General features: G+C 38.5%; 1 protein-coding gene across 5 annotated transcripts in view; it reads right to left on the reverse strand.

Annotated features, from left to right (window-relative positions):
• LOC127584634 (prolyl 4-hydroxylase subunit alpha-1-like) overlaps positions 1 to 20,148 on the reverse strand; it is a 71,626-nt gene that overhangs the window by 37,111 nt on the left and 14,367 nt on the right. For all 5 annotated transcript variants that reach the window (XM_052041457.1, XM_052041456.1, XM_052041454.1 and 2 more), the window contains 3 exons: positions 3,632 to 3,749; positions 2,385 to 2,481; positions 2,043 to 2,194 (listed from right to left, as the gene is read on the reverse strand). In XM_052041457.1, coding sequence (XP_051897417.1) covers positions 2,043 to 2,194; positions 2,385 to 2,481; positions 3,632 to 3,719 — 337 coding nt within the window. In that variant the 5' untranslated portion in view covers positions 3,720 to 3,749. The remainder of the gene's footprint in view (positions 1 to 2,042; positions 2,195 to 2,384; positions 2,482 to 3,631; positions 3,750 to 20,148) is intronic.

A 20,148-nucleotide genomic window follows, 5' to 3' on the forward strand; every position in this document is an offset into this window, starting at 1 on the left:
AATGTCACGCCAGCTCATTGTGGATGTAAGCATCTTATAGATCAACCTAGATAGAAATCAGAATTAAAGCCACATCAAGATTAGACCTGAAACCAACCATGCTTACATTCACAGAAGCCAGTAATCTTTAGATAAGGGAAGCTTGGAACATGATGTTAACTGTGATTACCAGCCAAGACTGCTCAACACCTGCCAACCTAAATGTGCTTTCTAAGGACACATCCACTTCAATCACTTTCAAAGTTCAAAATTACAAAAACAAAAATGAGTGTTCAGATACATTTGATTAAGAAATCAGAGCAAAATATTCAGACATTAAGTTTTCTTTCGTGAAGCCTTTTGTTTCTTAATGCTAGACTCCCAATCCAATTTGCAATATGAATTGGCCCACTAACTTTCGCTGTGTAACCTCTTCATCTGCCAAATGAAGTTTATTGAGAAGTCTAATACAGTAAAACTGTTGGCTACTGCAGAGCTGAGTTTGGATTGCTTCTTCCACATTTAGAGACTCCTAGCTTTCGGAGTAACTGCTTCAATATGAAATCCAGCTGCTTTAACTAGAATTTATTTACTGGATGAAGTGCAGATGTGAACTTGAAGGGCAGAGATGGTGGCATATCAGAGCCAAAACACAACCAGGCTGAAGTTCCTTAAAGGTAATTTTTTGCAAAGTTTCTAGGATAAATGCTTCTATAGCATGCAGACAAAGGCTTGATTCAGCCTCAGATGACAATCCTTCAAATGCACTCATGATGAAATAAAAACTGAAATGAAACACTGGACTCATTCCAGACAGGAAACACTGATGGAACTTGGAGCTATTTACTAAAAATAAACCTTCATAGCTTCTTGTTCTATAACACACATATTCCAAAATCAGTCTTAAAGTCAGAACTAAACGGGTAGTTTTGTTTGCAAGTTCTCCACTGAGCAGTCAGCATTCATCAATGAACTTTGCACTTCTTATAAAGGAAAAAAAAATCCATTGGTGGTAAGTCAGCTATAATGATCACATAGCTGCAGGAACTGTTGGCATGGAAATTACAATGCATCAAACAGAGCATGCATCCCCACACCCAAAGTAACAAGCTACTTGTTTTTAAATCAAATAAAAATCTTCAAAGGAAACATAGAAGGCAAACATCTGGCAATGAGTGATACTGGATGCAACAGTGTTAGAGTCATGCTGTGACGTTGCAAGCTGCAACTGCTGGTGATCTTTCAAGTTATCAATTCCAGTGCCTCATGATGAGGTATCAAACATTTCCAAAAAGAACAATAAAATGAAGAATTATATTTAAGTCTCCCTAGAATCCAGGTGGTTTTCAAAATGTTACTGGCAAATGCCAAGAAAGGGGAAAAAATGGTATTTAAGAAAAATATAGAATGAACATTTTACCCAAAACCAAAATAAAAGTTGCTTTTGTCATGTTTGTAATCCAGGTTGACAAAGTAGATGTAGGGGTGATGCTTCCCTGAGCTGGAAGCCTAGAACCAAAAGGTCCCTGTCTCAAAATAAAGAGTCGCCCTGAGATAAGAAGATCTCTCTTCACCTGAAGGGTAGCGAACCTTTGGAATTCTCACCCAAGAAAGCTGTGGAGGCTCATTTGCCAATTACATTAGAGATCAGAAGGCTTTTGAATATTAAGGGAGCTAAGAAATAAGGGGTTAAGTGCAGGAATGTGATACTTGTAAAGATCAGCCATGATTTTAATGAATGGCAGAGCAGACATAAGGGGCCAATTTCTTTTATTCTCTTTTGCAGTTTTCCATTCAAGGCATCAAATATATAAACTAAACACAAATATTAATTCATTTCTTACGAATGCACTCAAGCTACAAGGGTTTAGGCAAACGTCAAATCAGGTTGCAGTGCTTCCAAAGAGGTTCAGGGTTTGGATTGCCCTGCCCTTGCAGATAATAATGATTATCATGAATGAGTTGGTGAGGGAAAAGCACAATGGCAAAGGGGCAATGAGTTAGAGGAAGAGTAAGATGGATTGTTAGTTAGTCTGCTTAGAAGATGATGAATAACCACTAACCGTCTGACATATCCTTAAGGACCAAATTTTCCAGCTCCACCCACTCTGAGTTCAATCGTTTCATCAATTTAAAGGCATTCACCGGATGACCAAGGAATCCTTCTGGATCTTTTGTAGCCGTCTCAGTAAGTAGGTCCAGCTTTTCTGCCCACCTAGTAACGTTAGGAATAAGTTACCTCTGGGATTGGATAACACCTTTTACTGACATTATTAATTAACTAACATAAATTGCAATTGTTTAATGTACAAGCTTATTAATCACATAAGGGAGATAAAAAGAAAACATTTAAGAACCAAATGCTGTTAAATGAAAACTTTAAAAACTCCAAACAATTTGCCTACCGTTTGATTTCACCTAGTTTGTTCTCTTCAGCTTTGATGTAATCTTTCAACGAAGTCACCAGATCTTTCTCTGTGTATAGCAGATCTGTCATCTGGCCTGCTCATGGAAAACAAAACAGACTATGCAAGATATTCAAGGAGTTTCATTACAAGCAAGTTCTTAAGTTCTTTTACTATATTGAAATATATAACATTCATACCTCTAAATGTGCAAAATAATTTTGGAAAACAGTTGTTAAAATGGTGATATGTAGACATTTTAATGACTCCAAAACTGTACCTCAGACAGATGAACTATATACCCAGTGCATTACCTGACTGCTTGCTAATACATTCTGCTCTCATTTACAAATCAGTTGGTTTCAAAAAGAAGATATTCTCTTTCAATTTTCACAATTGCTTCCCCCCACAACACACATATCATCCCAATAAGTAAATTAAGGATAATATCATGATGTAGCTGTCCACAACCATATAATGTTTTGGAACTTTGGGCTGTCCATATTGAAGCCAACTGAAATTCTGCATTCAAAGGAATACAGGGATTGCAAGACAACACAATTCCTGACATCTAAGCTTCAATGATCCTGGTTGTTGTTTGACGCAATAAGAATGGAGTTGTTGACTATTTAAAGCAATCAACAACAGACCCAGGCACGATGTGATGAAAACTCTGAAAATGCTGGAAAAACTCCACAAGTCAGGCATCAACTGTAGAAAGAGAAATAGTCAACATTTCACACATCTTCTGTTTTTGTTTTAGATTTCCAGCATTTGCAGTTTTTGTTTCACTTCCATTAATGGAGCAGTCTGAACTTTTAAGTTGAAAGGTCTAGTCTTTCATATGATACAGCTTAATGTTTGCTTCACTATTTCATCCAGTTGTTTCTCTCATTTTATTGCATAGCTTATATGAACAATAATTCTGGTAGTTACAAAAAATGTACCTGGACATTTACCACAAAAAAAAGAAAATCCTGGAAATACTCAACAGTTCAGGTTGAGTTGAACAAACAGGGTTAACTGCCTGAACTGCTGAGTACTCCCTGTTTTTATTTCAGATTTTCAGGGCCTGTAGTTTTACTTTCTTCTACAATTAATGAGAAATAAAGGACATTAGAGTGACCTTTAATATTCGATCCCCAGCTTTAACCTCCTGTCCATGACTCAGATTACCAATGGAGAAACAATATCTTTTTAAACAAGTAACACTTAAACCAAAATAGAGAAAGAAAGATCGTGCTTACCAATTGATGTGAAGAAATCAGTATGAGCCTGGGTGATGGAGATCAGGATGCCCAGAGCCAAAACGCACCAAATCTTCATACACCCCATGATGGCTTTATACTGGCACAAAATGCAATTCTACGACAAAAATGGAGGAAAAATTATCATTTCAGAGAAAAAATTGGATCAATAATGAAAGTAAGTTGTAACTGGTAGAAGAGAATTATTTGTTTTATTGATTCAACATTTATTAAAAAAATCCTAATAATCCTAGAACTCTTTACCCAAATTGCACTGTATAAGTACTTCACCTGAAGGACTGCAGTGATTAAAGGCGGCATTTCAAGGGCAATTAAGCATGGCCAATAAGTGCTTCCCTTTTCAGTGTATGTTAGATAATATAATTGAATAAGTAATCTTTATCATGGCATCACTGATAAACTGTGAAATTACTTATTTTGATGAGTATCGGTTATTGAATCTCCTAATGATAAAGCACAGGAGGCCATTCAACCTACCACATTTTCAACTACTTGAAAGAGCTATCCAATTTAATCAGTCCCCAGCTCTTCAAATCTCAGTAAATTTTCACCTTTTAAAACTTTTCAACTTTTAAAAGCTGTACTGAGTCTTCTTCCACCAGCCTTTCAGGCATACCAGTTCATAGCAACTCGATGCATGAACAGTATTGTTCCTCAACTTGCCCTTTTTCTTTCCCTAATTCCATTAAGCTGGTAATAAATTTACAAAATTATTTCTCAAAAAAAGACACAAGATGCTGGTTTCATTCATTAAACAATGAAGGCCACCGATAACGAAATGTTTCTTTCTCCACACATGCTGCCTAACCTACTGAGTATGTTCTAAGTTTTCTGTTTTCATTCTAGTTTCATCATTTAGTAGCCAATGGCTCTGCAGTCTTACCGCATCCAGTCATGAATGGTGGTGGACAATTAAAAGGAACATTATGGCTTAGGGATCCAAATGTCATGTTTCCAAGTTTGCCAATGATATAAAATAGGTGGGATTTTGAATTGAAGGGAGGATAGAAAGGGGTTTCAGAGGGATTCGACTGGAGTCAATTCAATTCACTCTAAGTGAAATAAAGACCCAAGCGTCTTGGATTCGGCAAAGGCTAATGGGCCAGCTATATACAGGACTCCAGAATTAGTTGTGTGTCTAGACAAATTGCTCTCATACAGTTACAACACTGACATCTACCTAATACTGTGGAAAATTGCCCAGATATATCCAGTTCACAAGAAATAGGACAAATGCTATCTAGCTAACTTCCACCTCATCAATCTACTCTCAACCATCGGCAAATTGGAGGAAGTTCTCAACAGACAGTGATCTCAACAGTAACCTGCTCACTGATGCAGAGTTTAGATTATGCCAGGACCACTGCACTCCAGACCTCATCCAAACATAGACTTAAAGAGATGAATACCAGAGGGGAGGTGAGAGCAACTGTCCTCAAATCAAGCAGCATTTGACCAAGTGTGGCATCAAGGAACTCCTTATAAAACTGAAGCCAATGGGATTCAAGGGAAAACACTCCATTTGTTGGAGTCATATCTTGCACAAAAGGAAGGTAGTTGTGGTTTTAAAGAAGGCCAATCATTCCAACTCCTAGGCATCACCGTTGACAGTATCTTGGGCCCAACCATCTTCAGCTACTTCACTAGTGACCTTCCTTCCAACATGAAGTTCAGAAATGGTGATCTGGACTGATGATTGCTCAATGTTGAATTCCAATTACTCAGCAAATGAAGCAGTCCATGCCTGCATACAGCAAGACCCAATCCATATTCACCTGAGGCCTGATAAGTGGCAAGTAACATTCATGCCACTTTTGCACTTCCCCGCCAAAATATACACTGTCCAATTGGAAATGTATTGCTGGTATACATTTCAGATAGTGAAACCATCTTATGATGCTTTCTTTTTAATGTGCTCATATGTAGCTTCGTCTTGATATTCAATATTCAAGAATAAAAGCTGGTGATACCAATATGCAACTATTTAAATAAAAGGATGTCACTAAACTAACCCTGTCAGTCTGTATATATTAAACATAAACACTATTTTGTGTTACCTGGTTATTCACCTCATAGTTACTTTTGGGATCATGCTGTGTCCAAAATTGATGCCCATGATAGGTTACATTTTTCTTAGTAATTCATCATATATTATTTTAAAATTATGATCGTTTATATTGGAACCCTATGCCTTGCTTCCATGAAGCCTCGGAGATGATAATTATCCCCTAAATTACTTGTTTCAAGAACAAACAGTTTTAACTCTATTTTGCCTATAATCCCGTTCCAAATTCCAGATATATCTTAAATCTTCTCCCACTCATGTGTAGCAATTATATGCTTAATATAGAAGTTCTTAACGTTATACTTAAAAAGTTTTACATTTCAAACTTGGTCTACCCTTAATCATACATCATATATATTAAATTTTTTCCTCAGTAAGAATGCAACTGATCACTGTTTGATCAATTTTAGAAGTTGTACTCTGATAAGGCAGATAAAGTCAATATGTGGATGAGCGTTTTTGGTCTAGGAAGTTAACCTTCTGATTGGCAGCTTGCAAATGTCCGATTCCTCACTCAGGGAGCTGAGGGAGAAGGGCAACCAAAATCCATGTGAAATGACTGTGTCTTACATACTTTGTGTGGTATATAATTTGCAGATATGACATTTGGAGATGCAATGGAAATATTCAACAACATTAGCTATATTAATTTAAAATGCAGTCCTTGCCAACATTCAGTCACATTCACTCCAACCTTACGCAGATTTCTCTATAAACTTACATGGCGTGCAAGTCGTGGCTCTGTGGGCAACACTCTTGGAATTGGAATTGGAATTTCCTCAATTGGAAAGACTAGTTTCAAGTCTTAATACTTAAGCATGAAAATCATAGTGGACATTCAAGACATCAAGAAGTGCCAAACTGTTTTAAAACCTATTATATGTCTTAACTTTTTCTGGTTCTAATGAAGGTCTTCAACTTAAAGCATTAATTTTTCCTCACCACCAATGCTGGCTAACATCCTGAATATTTTTAGCACTTTGTGGGCACTTACTCACCAGGAATTTTTTGGGATGGTGGGAAATGGGTCAAGCATACCTATGAAATATAGTTTTTCTAAATTCTCAAAATTTTACGAAGAGTGAATATTAGTGGTTTTAAAGTAAGAGGAGAGAATTAGGCTAGAATACAAAAGATTCATCATAATCTATTAAACTAATATGAAAATTAGCGAAATATCCCAGAAGTTTTAATGGTGGTATCTTCTCTCTTCGGAGTTTGAGTCCAATTATAGAATGATTAGAGAATAAGCCAAACGTTTCAGTTGTCTTATTTCTCCCACACATGTATGATGCATTTGTAAGAACACTTGTATCAGGCATCTCAGAAATTGTAAAGAACACCCCCACATTAGAGAGGGGTTGCGTTCCTAGAAAAACCATCCATATTGTGATTTTCTGTAATGCAAACCCTTGACAAAAATTGACATTTGTTTCTTTCTCATTTTGTGTTTATTTAGTTATTTTATTCTCACATTACTTCCATAAGAGTGAATTTTTATTCCATCTCTCAAATATTTTGGTAGTGATGCAAATTCCATAAGGACAAATTAATGTTGCCCGAATTGCCATAATGTAGGCGTACACCGGACTTCGTTTTTCTTTTAGTTAGTGCTTTTATGTGGAAAATCAAGCTTCTGGTTTTAGCACTGCAAGATCCCACACACAGCAACAAGCTTAATGGCAGGCTGGGGATATTTTTGTGTTGTCGGTTAACAGAGAACCATTAGTCAGAACACGAGCATTCTTCTAATTATAACACATTGATGACCATCTTATCTACAGGCAATCACATGCAAACATAAGAGCTGTAACCTGGAACGACATTACATTTTTCATTGCTTCATAAATTTAATAACTTTAATTACTTTGTTTCTGATACACTATTAATAACCCACCAACACCAAAATGCAAATACCTTCATCAATTAGACAAGGCTGAACTAAATCTCTAATCCATTTACCAACTGCTTTCCAATATCCATTGGTACCCCTTATCTCATGGAACTTTTTCAGTCTGAATTGCGCAATTTTCAAATCACTCATGCCTTAAATTTTTTTTGGGATCTGGGTTCAATATTTCTTCTGTGTGAAGGGCGTTTCCTGACATCATCCCTGAACACCAACTCTTATTTTAAGGCTGTGCCTCCATGGTTCTAGCCTTTTTAGAATAAAAGATAGTTAACAAACTGACTACACCAACATTACAAACTTTTACTGACGCTAATTTCAAGGCTAGTAGTGTTTGATTCCCCAAATAATATTATTCTTCTTCTTCAGCAGCAGGCCCTTGGAATGGAAGATAGATTCCACTCTACATTGAGGAATGGAAGATGCCCGTGCACAATTTCTTTTAGTGTGAGCTGCCTGCTGCGCGACAGCTAACACATGGCCTTACCGTTAACAGATAAGTGGTTAATTTACATTCAATTTCATCAGCAATAAGAACAATTGCTGCTTGTAATCCTCAATTAACAAACTGTGATGTAGAGGTCCAAAAGAGGTTCTGAAGCCAGGAGTGCATCAAGGAGACATGAAAGCTATAGAAGTTCTGATAAAAGGGGAAGCAGATGAATTGTTAGCATTAGTGTGCTTCAGTAACTAAAAACTTTCATAAATAGAGAGCAATGGCTGCCAACACAACTGGAACTGGTGGACACTGTTGATCCAGGCCACTGACATATAGACTTGGGTACAGTATTAGTCCAGGAAACATTCGCAAGTTGACTTAATCAGTCAAATGCTGATTTGATGTTAAGGGCAGTAACTCTCGCTTTATTAAGCTCTTTGGTCCCTATCTGGCTGAAGACTGTGAAGAGGTCTAGAGCCAAGTGTCCAGTTAAACACTAACAAGCCAGATTATTGGTCAGCAAGTGCCACTTGACAGTGCTCTCAGAAACACCTTCTGAAATTTTGCAGATGCTTGAGAGTAGATTGACTGGGCTGTAATTATCCAGATTGGATTTGTACTGCTTTTTGTGAACAGGATATACCTGGACAATATTCCACATTGTTGGGCAAATATAATAGCACATAGTTCTGGAGTACTACAGCTGGGATGTTTTCTGGTCCCATAGCCTTTGTTATATTCCAGTGTTCTCAGCTATTCCTTCACATCATATGGAGAACACAGAAGCAAGTAATTTTATAAATGAAAACAGAAATGGTCTCTGCAGCAGTAAATTGAGATAAATTGCGCCAGTTGTTTTCTTCTCTCGTTGACCTCATGATCTCATTCATAGAAATAAAACTCTAATTACCTTGGCTCCCCTCATGTAATAATATACCAGTAACACTCTCTCAAAGTTAGCACTTCTCAATTCTCTGTGTACCGAATACCACTGCATTGAGCAACAGAAGGCCATTGTTAATGCAGAGAGCATGCCACCAATTCCTTAGGATTCCTGCAGCAAGCAGCTGCTCCCTATCTTAATACCATTCAAAACTCATTTATTCAGTTTTGAGTTATTAATTAACACATAGAAGACTAATTCATATTCCTTTTTAGTTAAATGTGTGGGAGGAGAGGTGTTGGGGTCAAAGTAGGCTCCTCCTTCAGCACTCAAATCTCACTAAGCCTCAAGTTCAAACATAATACAACTGGAGCAGCAGATTTTGATTACCAGCCATCTATTGATTGAGGTGGAGTTTTACAAGGTGGTTCTGTAATGCAATGTTAGGGTAGAGGAGCATACCAGAGTTACTGGATGAGCATTCAAAGGCTTGGACGTTAATCCAGAGATACAAGTTTGAATCCCTCCATAACATTTGGGGATGAATGGTTTCAATGATAATGAAAAACCAAGAAACCATTGTTCCCTTTAAAAGAAAATTGGACATCTAAAGACAAGGAATTACACAAAACTTTCTTTGAAGAGTAGAGCAATGGATTGATTAGCTTTTTCAGGAACTGGGCATCATTGGCAAGACCAGCATTTATTGACCATTCCTAACTGCCCTTAAAATGAAGAGCTTGCAGAAGAAATTCAAGAGTCTACCACATTTGTGGGTCTAGAGTCAGATACAGACTAGGAAGAAAATGGCAGATTTCCTCCTCAGAAGGAAATCAGTGGACCAGTTTGCATCCATAAAGGCTGCACAGCCAGCAATGGATTGAATAGCATTCTGTACTGTGAAATTCTCTGGCTCCATGACTCTCCCCTAACCCAATACCATAGATGATTGTTAGTGCTCAATGCAGTGATCTAACCAGGAATTCTTAGCCGTCATCTTTGATTGATGATAAAATAATTCACAAATCAGAGTTGAGGTCCATGCTGGTAATTATACTAATAGTATATCAAAAAACCATTTCTAACATTCAGTTCCCAAAAGGAAGTGTGAAGTGAACTTTCATGAGGTAATCGTATGGACTAAATATTTTCATTAAAATTAAAATGAAATTCAATGAATGCATAGAGAATTCAAGCCTTGCCATTCATTTACAGTGTAATTATAGTACTTCGATACCAAAGTCAGCTCCACCCCCTGACCCATGAAATGGCAAGAACATTCAAGCGGAATGCATTTGGATTCAACCTGGCACAAAAATGGTAAGATGTGAATAGAAAACAGCCTGAATTTTATTTAAACAGTAAATTTAAGAACAGCTATTGGGAGCAAAGCATGCGTCTTCACACTAAAGTTACAAGTCGTGAGCTTGAAGCTATGTACTTTTCATTAGACTGCACAGTATACAAGTGTGTATCACAGGTCAAGATGATCCCTTTAGTGTGTGGTGAAGAGAATTGCCTTGTTACACGCTGAAGGCATTTTGTATGCCTGTGTACTACTACACTTGTTCCTTTCAGCTACTGCATAATGGAAAGCAAACTAAATGTCTCTCCCTGTCAACACACACCCTCTCACTCAGCAATTCCTCTCCTGTGCCTTCAAATAGCAACAACATGGACTAGTGCAGGTTAAAGCTTCAAGGGAACTTGGAAGGGATCTAATTCTAAACACACGTAACAAGCACAATGGCACATATTCACCAAAACCCAAACTATAAGCAAATAGCCCAATCCTTTGTGAGTATTATGGAAGGGAAGAATTCTAAGGGACTAGACCTCAAAAACAAATCTGGAATCCAAGTGGACTGACAACTAACTAGGGCATCATTTCAGTAATCACCCTGGTGCACCCAACTTGGTAGCAGTGGTGTGGGAGGAGTAGTGAAGAGACCAAAAAGTTGGAGAGTCCAGGATTTCCATTAATTCTACACAGGCTTGCATGTTAGATATTAGTGGAGAGAGTTCATTGCAGATGTCAATGATAAAGCAAATACAATCTCATCCACATCATTCCTCTGGACAGTAAACTATTACCAGTGATGAAGGTTTCAGAGTAATGTTAACCTACTGACAGATGAGTGTCAACTATGCAAAGCAACAGCTGTTCAAGCATTTGGTAGTCTGGCACTGATGTAAAAGCAAAGCCACTGCAACCTGCAAATCTCATTGTACAGCATCTATTTATTCCACTTTCTAGGCGGCAAGGAGACCAAACAACATGGGCAGTACTGTACTTTGTAACACATAAAATTAATAAATTAAGATCCACAGCAATCTTAAATTGAACAATAGCAGGGCAGAAAAGATTCAAAAGTAACAAATAACTTAGGTACAGTGCCTATGGAGACAATATAGATTAAGTTTATAGCTTAGAACATAGCAATATCCTACCAAAGGCTATGAGTTTTGCTGGAAGAATGTTTACTCTTTGGTTATTATCTTTTGGCCTTTAACATTCATCTAAACCTCAGGTGAGCTTAGATTATAGTCACATAAAAAAAATTGATTTAATCTCTTCTAAACAGAAAATGCTGTAAATATACAGAAGTGTCTTAGACCTGAAACAATAATTTTGTTTCTCTTTCTGCAGATGCTGCTCAACCTGGTGACTGTTTCCACCATTTTCATATTTTTAGCATCTGCACCTTTTATAAAAACTTAAATTTCTCATCTCAAGAGAGCACCACAATGCAGTGCTCCATCTGAAGTACATTGTGTTGAAGAATGTGAGCAGAGTTTGAACCCCCTCCTTTTGATTCAGTGTGTTGAAAACTGGAGAATGGAATAAACAGGTGCCAGGTGGGAATGTGAGCAGGGAAACTGATTACTAGGACCAACATTCAGTTTAACACTTGATATTCCATGTTAAGTATATCAGGGAGAAAGGAATAGAAGAGTATGCTGATAAAAAGACGAAGCAAACAAAAGGCGCAGGCATGGCAACATAGTCCAGGCATGCCTGTTGCTGTGCTGCAAACTTTATGACCCAGCTGTTCCTTATTTTCTCTGTCCCCTAGTCCACGCACTAGCCAGACCATAAACAAGGCCCAAATGTAAATGTTTAGAATAATGAAGATATTCAATAGGATTAATACATTATTTTCTCTGCTGAATGAGTGTAGAGCCCTTTAAACAAGAGCGAGGTCATTCAGAAGTAAAATCAGACAGCATCTTTGCATACAAATGATGGTAGAAATATGGATCTCTCCCCCAAAATATCTGTGATTGTGGATGATTCGAAATTTTCTACAACATAAAATGAAATCAAAGTATAGACCAGCAATAATCTAACTGAATGACTGAAGAGATTCAAGGGCTAAATGACCCACTCTTTTTCCGACAATGCTATAATTCTAGCATTGAGACACGAGAGGAACTCACTAAATATTCACTCCCCACGAAGAAATATTTTTGAGTAGAAACTTGTTGGCCTCTCTCTAGTAGGATGTCTTCTGTTCTTTATAAGAGGACAGGAATATTCTGCAGCTGTGCTCTATTATCACTGAGCTACAGACTTCAAAATATACCCATTAAGTTGAATTCAACTTGTATTCAACCCATCAGTGATAGCTCTGGTCCGTTATCAGAATGGATCTACAAATTTTCCATTGGGAATATTTTTCATCATCTGTTCAATCGCTTCAGTACCATCAATCGCTGGAAAGAACATGGATCAAAATTCCAATCTTCTCACAAGGATCCTGGCCACTGCTGGTATAATTTCTCCATTCCAAAAGTGAACTTGAATGCCAGAGAAATAGCTTGGCCTCCAAACCAAAAGCTGAAACTTTAATCTGGTGCTACTCATTTTACATTTTTGAGGCTGCTGTAATTCTCAATTATTTTTTAAATTCAAATTTATGTGATGAACTCAAATGTTATGAGTAGAATACAAATAATAAATACAGTCATAAATATAGTAAGCAAAACTATAGTATGATATGGGCACAACTGTGCAACCACATTTCCATTAATCCATTTCTTCCACCCTCACCTGAAGATAATTATCCTGACAGTAAGCATACGTGTGGAGAAGAGCAGGAGGGTTGTGTTGTGAGGAAGGACAGCAGTGGATTGAAAGGAAGATATGGATTCAGATTTTCCTTTTCATAGTCTCCCATAATGGGGTTGTAGATAATAAAGTACTTTTCAAGAAGTCTAGTTACTTTTTGCAAGGTAACAAAGAGACATTTTGCGTACAGCAAAGTCCCATAGCAGCAGCATAATGAATGACCAGATCATGTTTGTTTGCCATCCATGACTCTAATTCAGGAAGAAAGCCTTTCCCATCCCTTAAAGCAATTACTTTTTGAAATACTTCAAGCAGGACCTTTCTCATCCACAGAAGAGTACATCAGAACAGTTCCTCCACCAGGGCAGTATTCTCTCTCACTAGAAGACAAGAGACTGGAGATGCTGGAATCAGGAGCGAAAAAAAAACAAACTGCTGGAGGAACTCAGCAGATCAGGCAGCATCTGTGGAGGGAAATAGACAGTCGACATTTCGGATGAAGAGTCTCAGGATGGAGAGAGACCAAAAGAGCTTGAAAATAGAGCAACTCCCAAGCACCTGCCGCCCTCGTTTTCTGCATGGTAGGGATCACACATATGGGTGGTATGTCTAAACTGTCCATTTTCTTGGTCCATGGCTCCTATGGATATTGGACTGTAACCAGCCAGTATTGTTGCACAATAATCTGTAGTGATACTTTGGTTCCTCGTTTCACTGTGATCTGCCAGGGCATTATTTTTTTTTACCCCCTTCCCCATTTATATCCCTATACGTAGCAATGCAGAAGTTTTATTCCTCTGAATATGTATTCCCTACTGGGAATTTTAATTCTCGCATTCCTTCCCTTAACATCAGAAAAGGTTTATGCCAGTCCCAACCTAAATTGGAACCTTCTCAAAATGGAAAGGGCAAAATTACTGTTGGAAGATAATACAAATGTTCAAAGCAAAGCTAAATAAGCTACAATTACTTCAGTTCAGAAGCAGATGTGTAATTATATACAAATCAATGCTTATGGATACAACAGTATAATTCACATTAATTATAAAGCCCTTATAAAAAAAACAGACTAGTCCAGCTTCCATCCATTACATTTCAGATCTACCCATGAGAACAGGTAGCTATCACCTCTCAGCTTATTACCCCCTCCCCCTCTCACCTGGACTCACCTATCACCTATCTGCGTGTGTGCCTCCCCCTCCCCCCCCCCCCCTTTAGTCTGGCTTCTGCCCTCTTCCTTTCCAGTCCTGATGGAGGGTCTCAGCCCAAAACATCGATTGTTTATTTCCCTCCTTAGATGCTGCCTGACCTGCTGAGTTCCTCCAGCTTTTTCTGTATTGCTCCAAATTCCAGCATCTGCAGAATCTCATGTTCTCAAATATTCAGCCTAGTTTGAATCACTATTCTTGTTACATTCTGAAATCAAAGATTATTGCCATGTGTCAACATTTTCATGACCTTGACCATTTCCTCCATCAGCACTGCCTCACTATCTCAAAGCTGTCCTGGCCAGCAGTTCCAAATCATCCTCTGCCGCACTCAGTGCTTTAAAACTATTTCCTTTCAAGCACCAAAGATTGTAAATTTCAACAATTCAAATTCTAATACTCCTGTGTCACTTTCTTACCCTTCATTTTCCGGACCCCATCTCTCTTACAGCATTACTCTTTAACATGTTTCCACTAAGCTTTCTGATCTTCCCTTCATCGATCCCGAATAACTTGTCCTCCACAGAGGCCTTAACTTCATCTTGCCATATCCCCCATTGCAATGAATTTCAAGTCCAGTATGATGTTGAGATCTTCTTCTACCATCTTTGCCTCAGTGCCCATTTCTTTAACTATTGGACTTTTCACCCCAAACTGTGAACCCTTTCTTCCATCTTGGTCCTCTCCTTCTGGACTATTACTCTGCCCTCACCTATATATTGCTACAGACAATGTGAATTGACCACTTCAATGTTTCCACTGCTCTTACTCATTCTAACATCCTCCTCTGAACTTGCAGCACTCCACTCACTAAGGACCAAGCCAATACTGTCTTCAAACCTGCGACAAGACCATTACTGTTGTTGTTTGGAAAACAATCTTGCAGAGGATGCGTGCCATCATAGGAGGCTACTGCCTCCCAGTTACTGACCTAATTTCCTCGTGATCTTCTCCTCGCAGCCTTCAACCTCATTGATCCCATGTCTAACTCCTCCACAAGTTGCACTGCTTAGTAAAGCCACTGTTTCAACGTGTTCTTGATCCATGGAAGTTAATTCTTCTGACCTCGACTCTGTTTTCTCATCCATCTGATACCCTCTGCCACTTTGATAGTTTTCAGTTTGCTGGTCCCAACTGGCTCACTTTCATCCTGGACATCCAGTCCCTTCATATCACCATCCATTACAAGGATGGCCTAAAAGCCCTTCAACCCTTTCTTGGACAGATGCTAACTACCACCATCCTCTTTCACCCAGATGAACTCATGAACATCTCCTTTAACCTTATTAACTTCCTCCAAAGCAAAGGTGGAGCTAAAGGAACCAGCACTAGTCCATCCCGTGTCTGTCTCCTTGTAGGATATGTAGAACAATCCTTGTTTCAGTCCTACTTGGGATTCCTTCCTTATTTCATTTTCTAGTACAATGATGGATGGTACTGATGTTGCTTCCTGCATTCACATTGAACTCCAAAGTTTAATTATCTTTTCTACCAATTTCCACCATGCTCACACTTTCACATGGTTCATCTCTGACTCTTCCCTCTCTTCCTTGAACTCAAGGGGATAGATCAATGACAAACATCCGGTTCAAGCACACAGATTCCCATTGCTATCTTGACCATAGCAACTTCCAGCCGTCTGCCTAAAAGGACTCCATTCCAAATGCCTAGTTTCTCTGTTGATCACACTTTCCACAGTGCTTCCAAGATGTCTTCCTTGTTTCTGAACAGTGCCTTTCCCTTGTTCTTTAATTGTGTCTTTGCCCTCACAATGGTTGACTGGGCATTCAACTACATATGTTCCATTATCCACATTTCTACATTCACGCCCTCTTTTCCCTCCCAGAGAAATGACAGTGTTCCCCTTGTCCTCCCCTTCCACCCCTATCTGCTCCTCCTCCCCCCTACATTCAGCAGTTAATTTTCCCTAATTTCCATCACGTTCAATGTGATATCAGGCACATTCTACTCTCCCATTTCAGCACTGTGAAGGAACCATTCCATCTGCGGCTTCCTGGTTCTCTCTTCCTCTCCAGCAACACTTTCTCCCCTTCTTATGGCACCTTCCAATGCAACTGCAGGAGATCCCAAACATGCCTTTTTACCTCTTCCCACAGTCTAGGGAGCAAAACATTCCTAGATGAAACAGCAAATCATTTGTACTTGTGCTTTCAGTGTCTCCTCTACACTGGATAAACCAAACATAGACTGGGTGACTATTTTGCAAATCACCTCCGTTCAGTCCACAGGATTGATCCTGAGATTCCAGTTCTCTCTTATTTTACTTCTCCATCTTACTGCCACTCTGACCTCCCTGTCTTCGGCTTCCTACACTGTTTCAACAAAGGGCAAAGTAAACACAAGGAAAAGCTTTTGATCTTCTGACTAGGTATGTTACAGCTCTCAGGATTCAACAATGAAGTCAACAATTTCAGATAACCAGCCTTTAAGTTTGTGTCAGAACTGACCATCAACTTGCAATGTTAAATCAGGTTTCTTCCTTCCACAAACGCTGTCTCTGGCTGCTGGGGATTTCCAGCACTATTTCTGTAAGATTTCCGGCAACTGCAGTGTTATGTATCTCACAGTTCCAGCAATTTTTTTTCACCCCCCTATCCTCATTCATCTATTTATATCTCCTCCAGACACATCATCTGCAAATATCAAGTCTTCACCACCACCTCCCAGCCAGCACCATCACTGTTTGCATCACATACTTTCTTGGTTTCTGCTTTATCCCTTTTTCCTTCTCTCCACCTCTCCTCATTCTCTGCAACTTAAAATATAATGATTTTCTAACTTCGCCTGGTTCTGATGGAAGGTCATCAACCCGAAACATTAACTCTTTGTTCCTCTTGTCACAGATGCTGCCCGACTTGCTGAGTAGAGTAGAATTGATAATCTGGCATTTGATTGTTCAGAAATCTCGATGGTCTGGCAGCTGGTTCAACTCATTCGTTTGGAATGCGAGTTGGGGGTCCAGACTGCAGGTAGGAGGACAGCCAGGATTTGGACCGTGGGTAGGGTGCACAGCTGGAGCTGGGGCTGCAGTCCAGAACACAGGGGTCAGCAACGTGGGCAGGCTTGTGGCTGGAGCCAGAGCCTACAGTGCTCTTTAAAAACTCAGCTGGTTCATTGGAAAAATTATTACACTATTGGGTAACCTTCAAAGAAAAAGTGAGTTAAAAAGTGGGCAACATTCAATAATCTGTAAAATCTGCTATTCCAGCACTACCAAAATCCCAAGGGTGCCAGATAATCAGAGTTTTACTGTATTTCCAGTATTTTCTGTTTTTCATTTCAATTTCCAGCACTTTTTTTTGCTTTGTAGCTTACTTTCTGCCTTTAACAAAGGCTTTGCACTCTTTAACTTCTAAAGATGTACTGTTGAAAGTATCCTGACCGGTTGCAACATGCTCTAGTACAACAATTCGAATGTGCAGGAACATAAGAAGCCACAGAGAGTAGTAGATTCTGCCGAGTACATCATGGGCACATCCCTCCACACCATCGGTAGTATCTACAGGAGGCGCTGCCTCAAGAAGGCAACATCTATCATCAAAGATCCCCACCATCCGGGCCATGCCATCTTTTCACAGCTACTACCGGGCAGGAGTCTCACACCACCAGGTTCAAGAACAGCTACTTCCCTTCAATCATTTGGTTCTTGAACCAACTGGCAAAACCTTAATCACCACTAGTTTAGTAACACTATGACCACTCTGATCACTTTGCACTAAAATGGATTTTGTTTTTTTTGTACTAATTGTGTTTTTTTCTTGTAAAAATTGTATAATTTATGTTTTTTTGTGAATGCTGCTTATACAATGCTATGTGCCTGTGATGCTGTTGCAAGTAAGTTTTTCATTGCACCTGTGTATACGTGTACTTGTGCATATGACAATAAACTCGACTTTGGCTTTCAACTGTTGTATTTAGGCATCTGGCATTATATTAAATGTTTGATCCCTTAAATGCAAAAAGTACCCAGGCAACATGTTTGAATAACCCATGATCATGGATTGGGAATTGGCTAATGCTATACTAACTAAATTCACACACATATTCATTGTTCTGACTGAAATTATGATTCAGTGTGCAAGGCTCCAGTTTGGCTTGCACTATTCAACATGAATCTCTTAGAGCTAAGGCAAAGACTTTCACAACCTACGACAGCAATAGCTTATTATTTGGTCACAGTGGTAAGATGGGCTGTTTACACATTTATCAGCTCGAATATGGATTTCAAAGGAGTCCCAAAGGTAATAATTCCCCAATAATTTACTTCTAGTGCATCATACCTTAGTCTGGCAACTCAGCAATCTTTAAACACACTGCATTTCTCTTCCTACATTTTTATTCTAAGTTTCTTACCACATCCTCCTAAAAGTAACCTGTCTGCTCCATCTGGGTTAAATTTTAATCATACTGGCTGTGCACATAAAGTTAAGATTCCATCTTTAAAAAAAAACAATTAAATACTAATTAATGCAGTCTGGGCTAAAGGCATCTAGCCAAACACATTCCGAATGAACTCTAGCAACATTAATATACTTTTACTTGGCTGGCCTTACCTTAGCTTCTATACAAGTTGTCCCTCTCTTTTACCACAAAAGATGCCGATCAGTTGAAATATTCATTTCATTAATCTCAATAATGATAAATTTTGTTTGAAAGAGCTGCTTTTATACCATTTCAACCATAACAATCTGCATAGATAAAGCACTACAACATGGTAAAACATCACAAACGTGCTGCAGAAGCATCTTCAAACGGAATTATCCCATTTGTTGCTCAGAGACATCAAATTAATTTGATGCAACCAGCAAAGATGCCTCAATAAGTGACACCCAGCTGGTCTGATTTCATTAAGGTTGGCTGAGGGAACATTGTTGGTCAGGACTAAAACTCTGTTATCCTTCCAAATATTCTTGGACCTTTAGCATCCATTTAAACCCGTAGACATGATCCTGGTCAAATATCTCACCTGAAAGATGGCAAATCCCCAGAACTGTGCTAAACTGCTAGATTCTCCTGGAATTGGAGTTTGGGTCCCACAACTTAGAGATTCAAATACAAGAGTGGTAACAATGCAATCATGTTGAGTCATTTACTTAATCAGATGAATTATGTAAAATTATATTTAAACATGGCCATTCCTCTACTATGGACACATAAATAATGAAAGTAATCTTCATGTTTTCTTGAAATACATTTGAAAGTTAACCATTAAACAAGCAGGACATTTGAACAAAAATCAAAATACAAAAATCTTAGAATTCTGTGAATGCATAGTTATGACACAAACAGGTTCACATTAACTCTGGTGGAATAAAATGCAATGGGTAGAGGGAAAGAAATTCTATTAAGTAAGTAAAGTAGTTAATTTAAATAGGCACATTATTTGTACTGTATACATAGACCAGAAAGAGCTTTCATTAACTCTGCTCTGTAACTGGACCCATCTCACTGTTCTATATTAATTGCTCCTGATATTCAACTTGTAGGTCTCTGATGTCAGTAGTGCCAACTCTCCAGACTGCTAAAGCTGGCTCACTTATGCCAACAGTCAGTTGTCCAACCATGAAAATGTGGATCATGCACTTCAGAGGAATGCTTTCTCTTAAAAGTGTGATACCATTTCCACTCACAACATAATACTTAAAAGTGAAGAATAGAGCTTTGTGCACACAGACTTTTGTACCCTTCATTAATCCTCCTCAATATAATGGAAGTTCTCTGGCTCTTTTGTTTAAAAGGAGTTTCGTTTTCAAAATAAAAAGCTTCAGAAGCGATTTAGCTCTACAGATCCAATTATTCAAATTGGCACTTTTATACTCTATATATAATCTATACATTGTAGTTTAATTATAATATATACTTTATAATTTAGTATAAATTGGAATGGTGCTATAATTTA

This window comes from Pristis pectinata, chromosome 30 (genome assembly GCF_009764475.1).
Source record: "Pristis pectinata isolate sPriPec2 chromosome 30, sPriPec2.1.pri, whole genome shotgun sequence".
Classification (NCBI taxonomy): Eukaryota; Metazoa; Chordata; class Chondrichthyes; order Rhinopristiformes; family Pristidae; genus Pristis; species Pristis pectinata.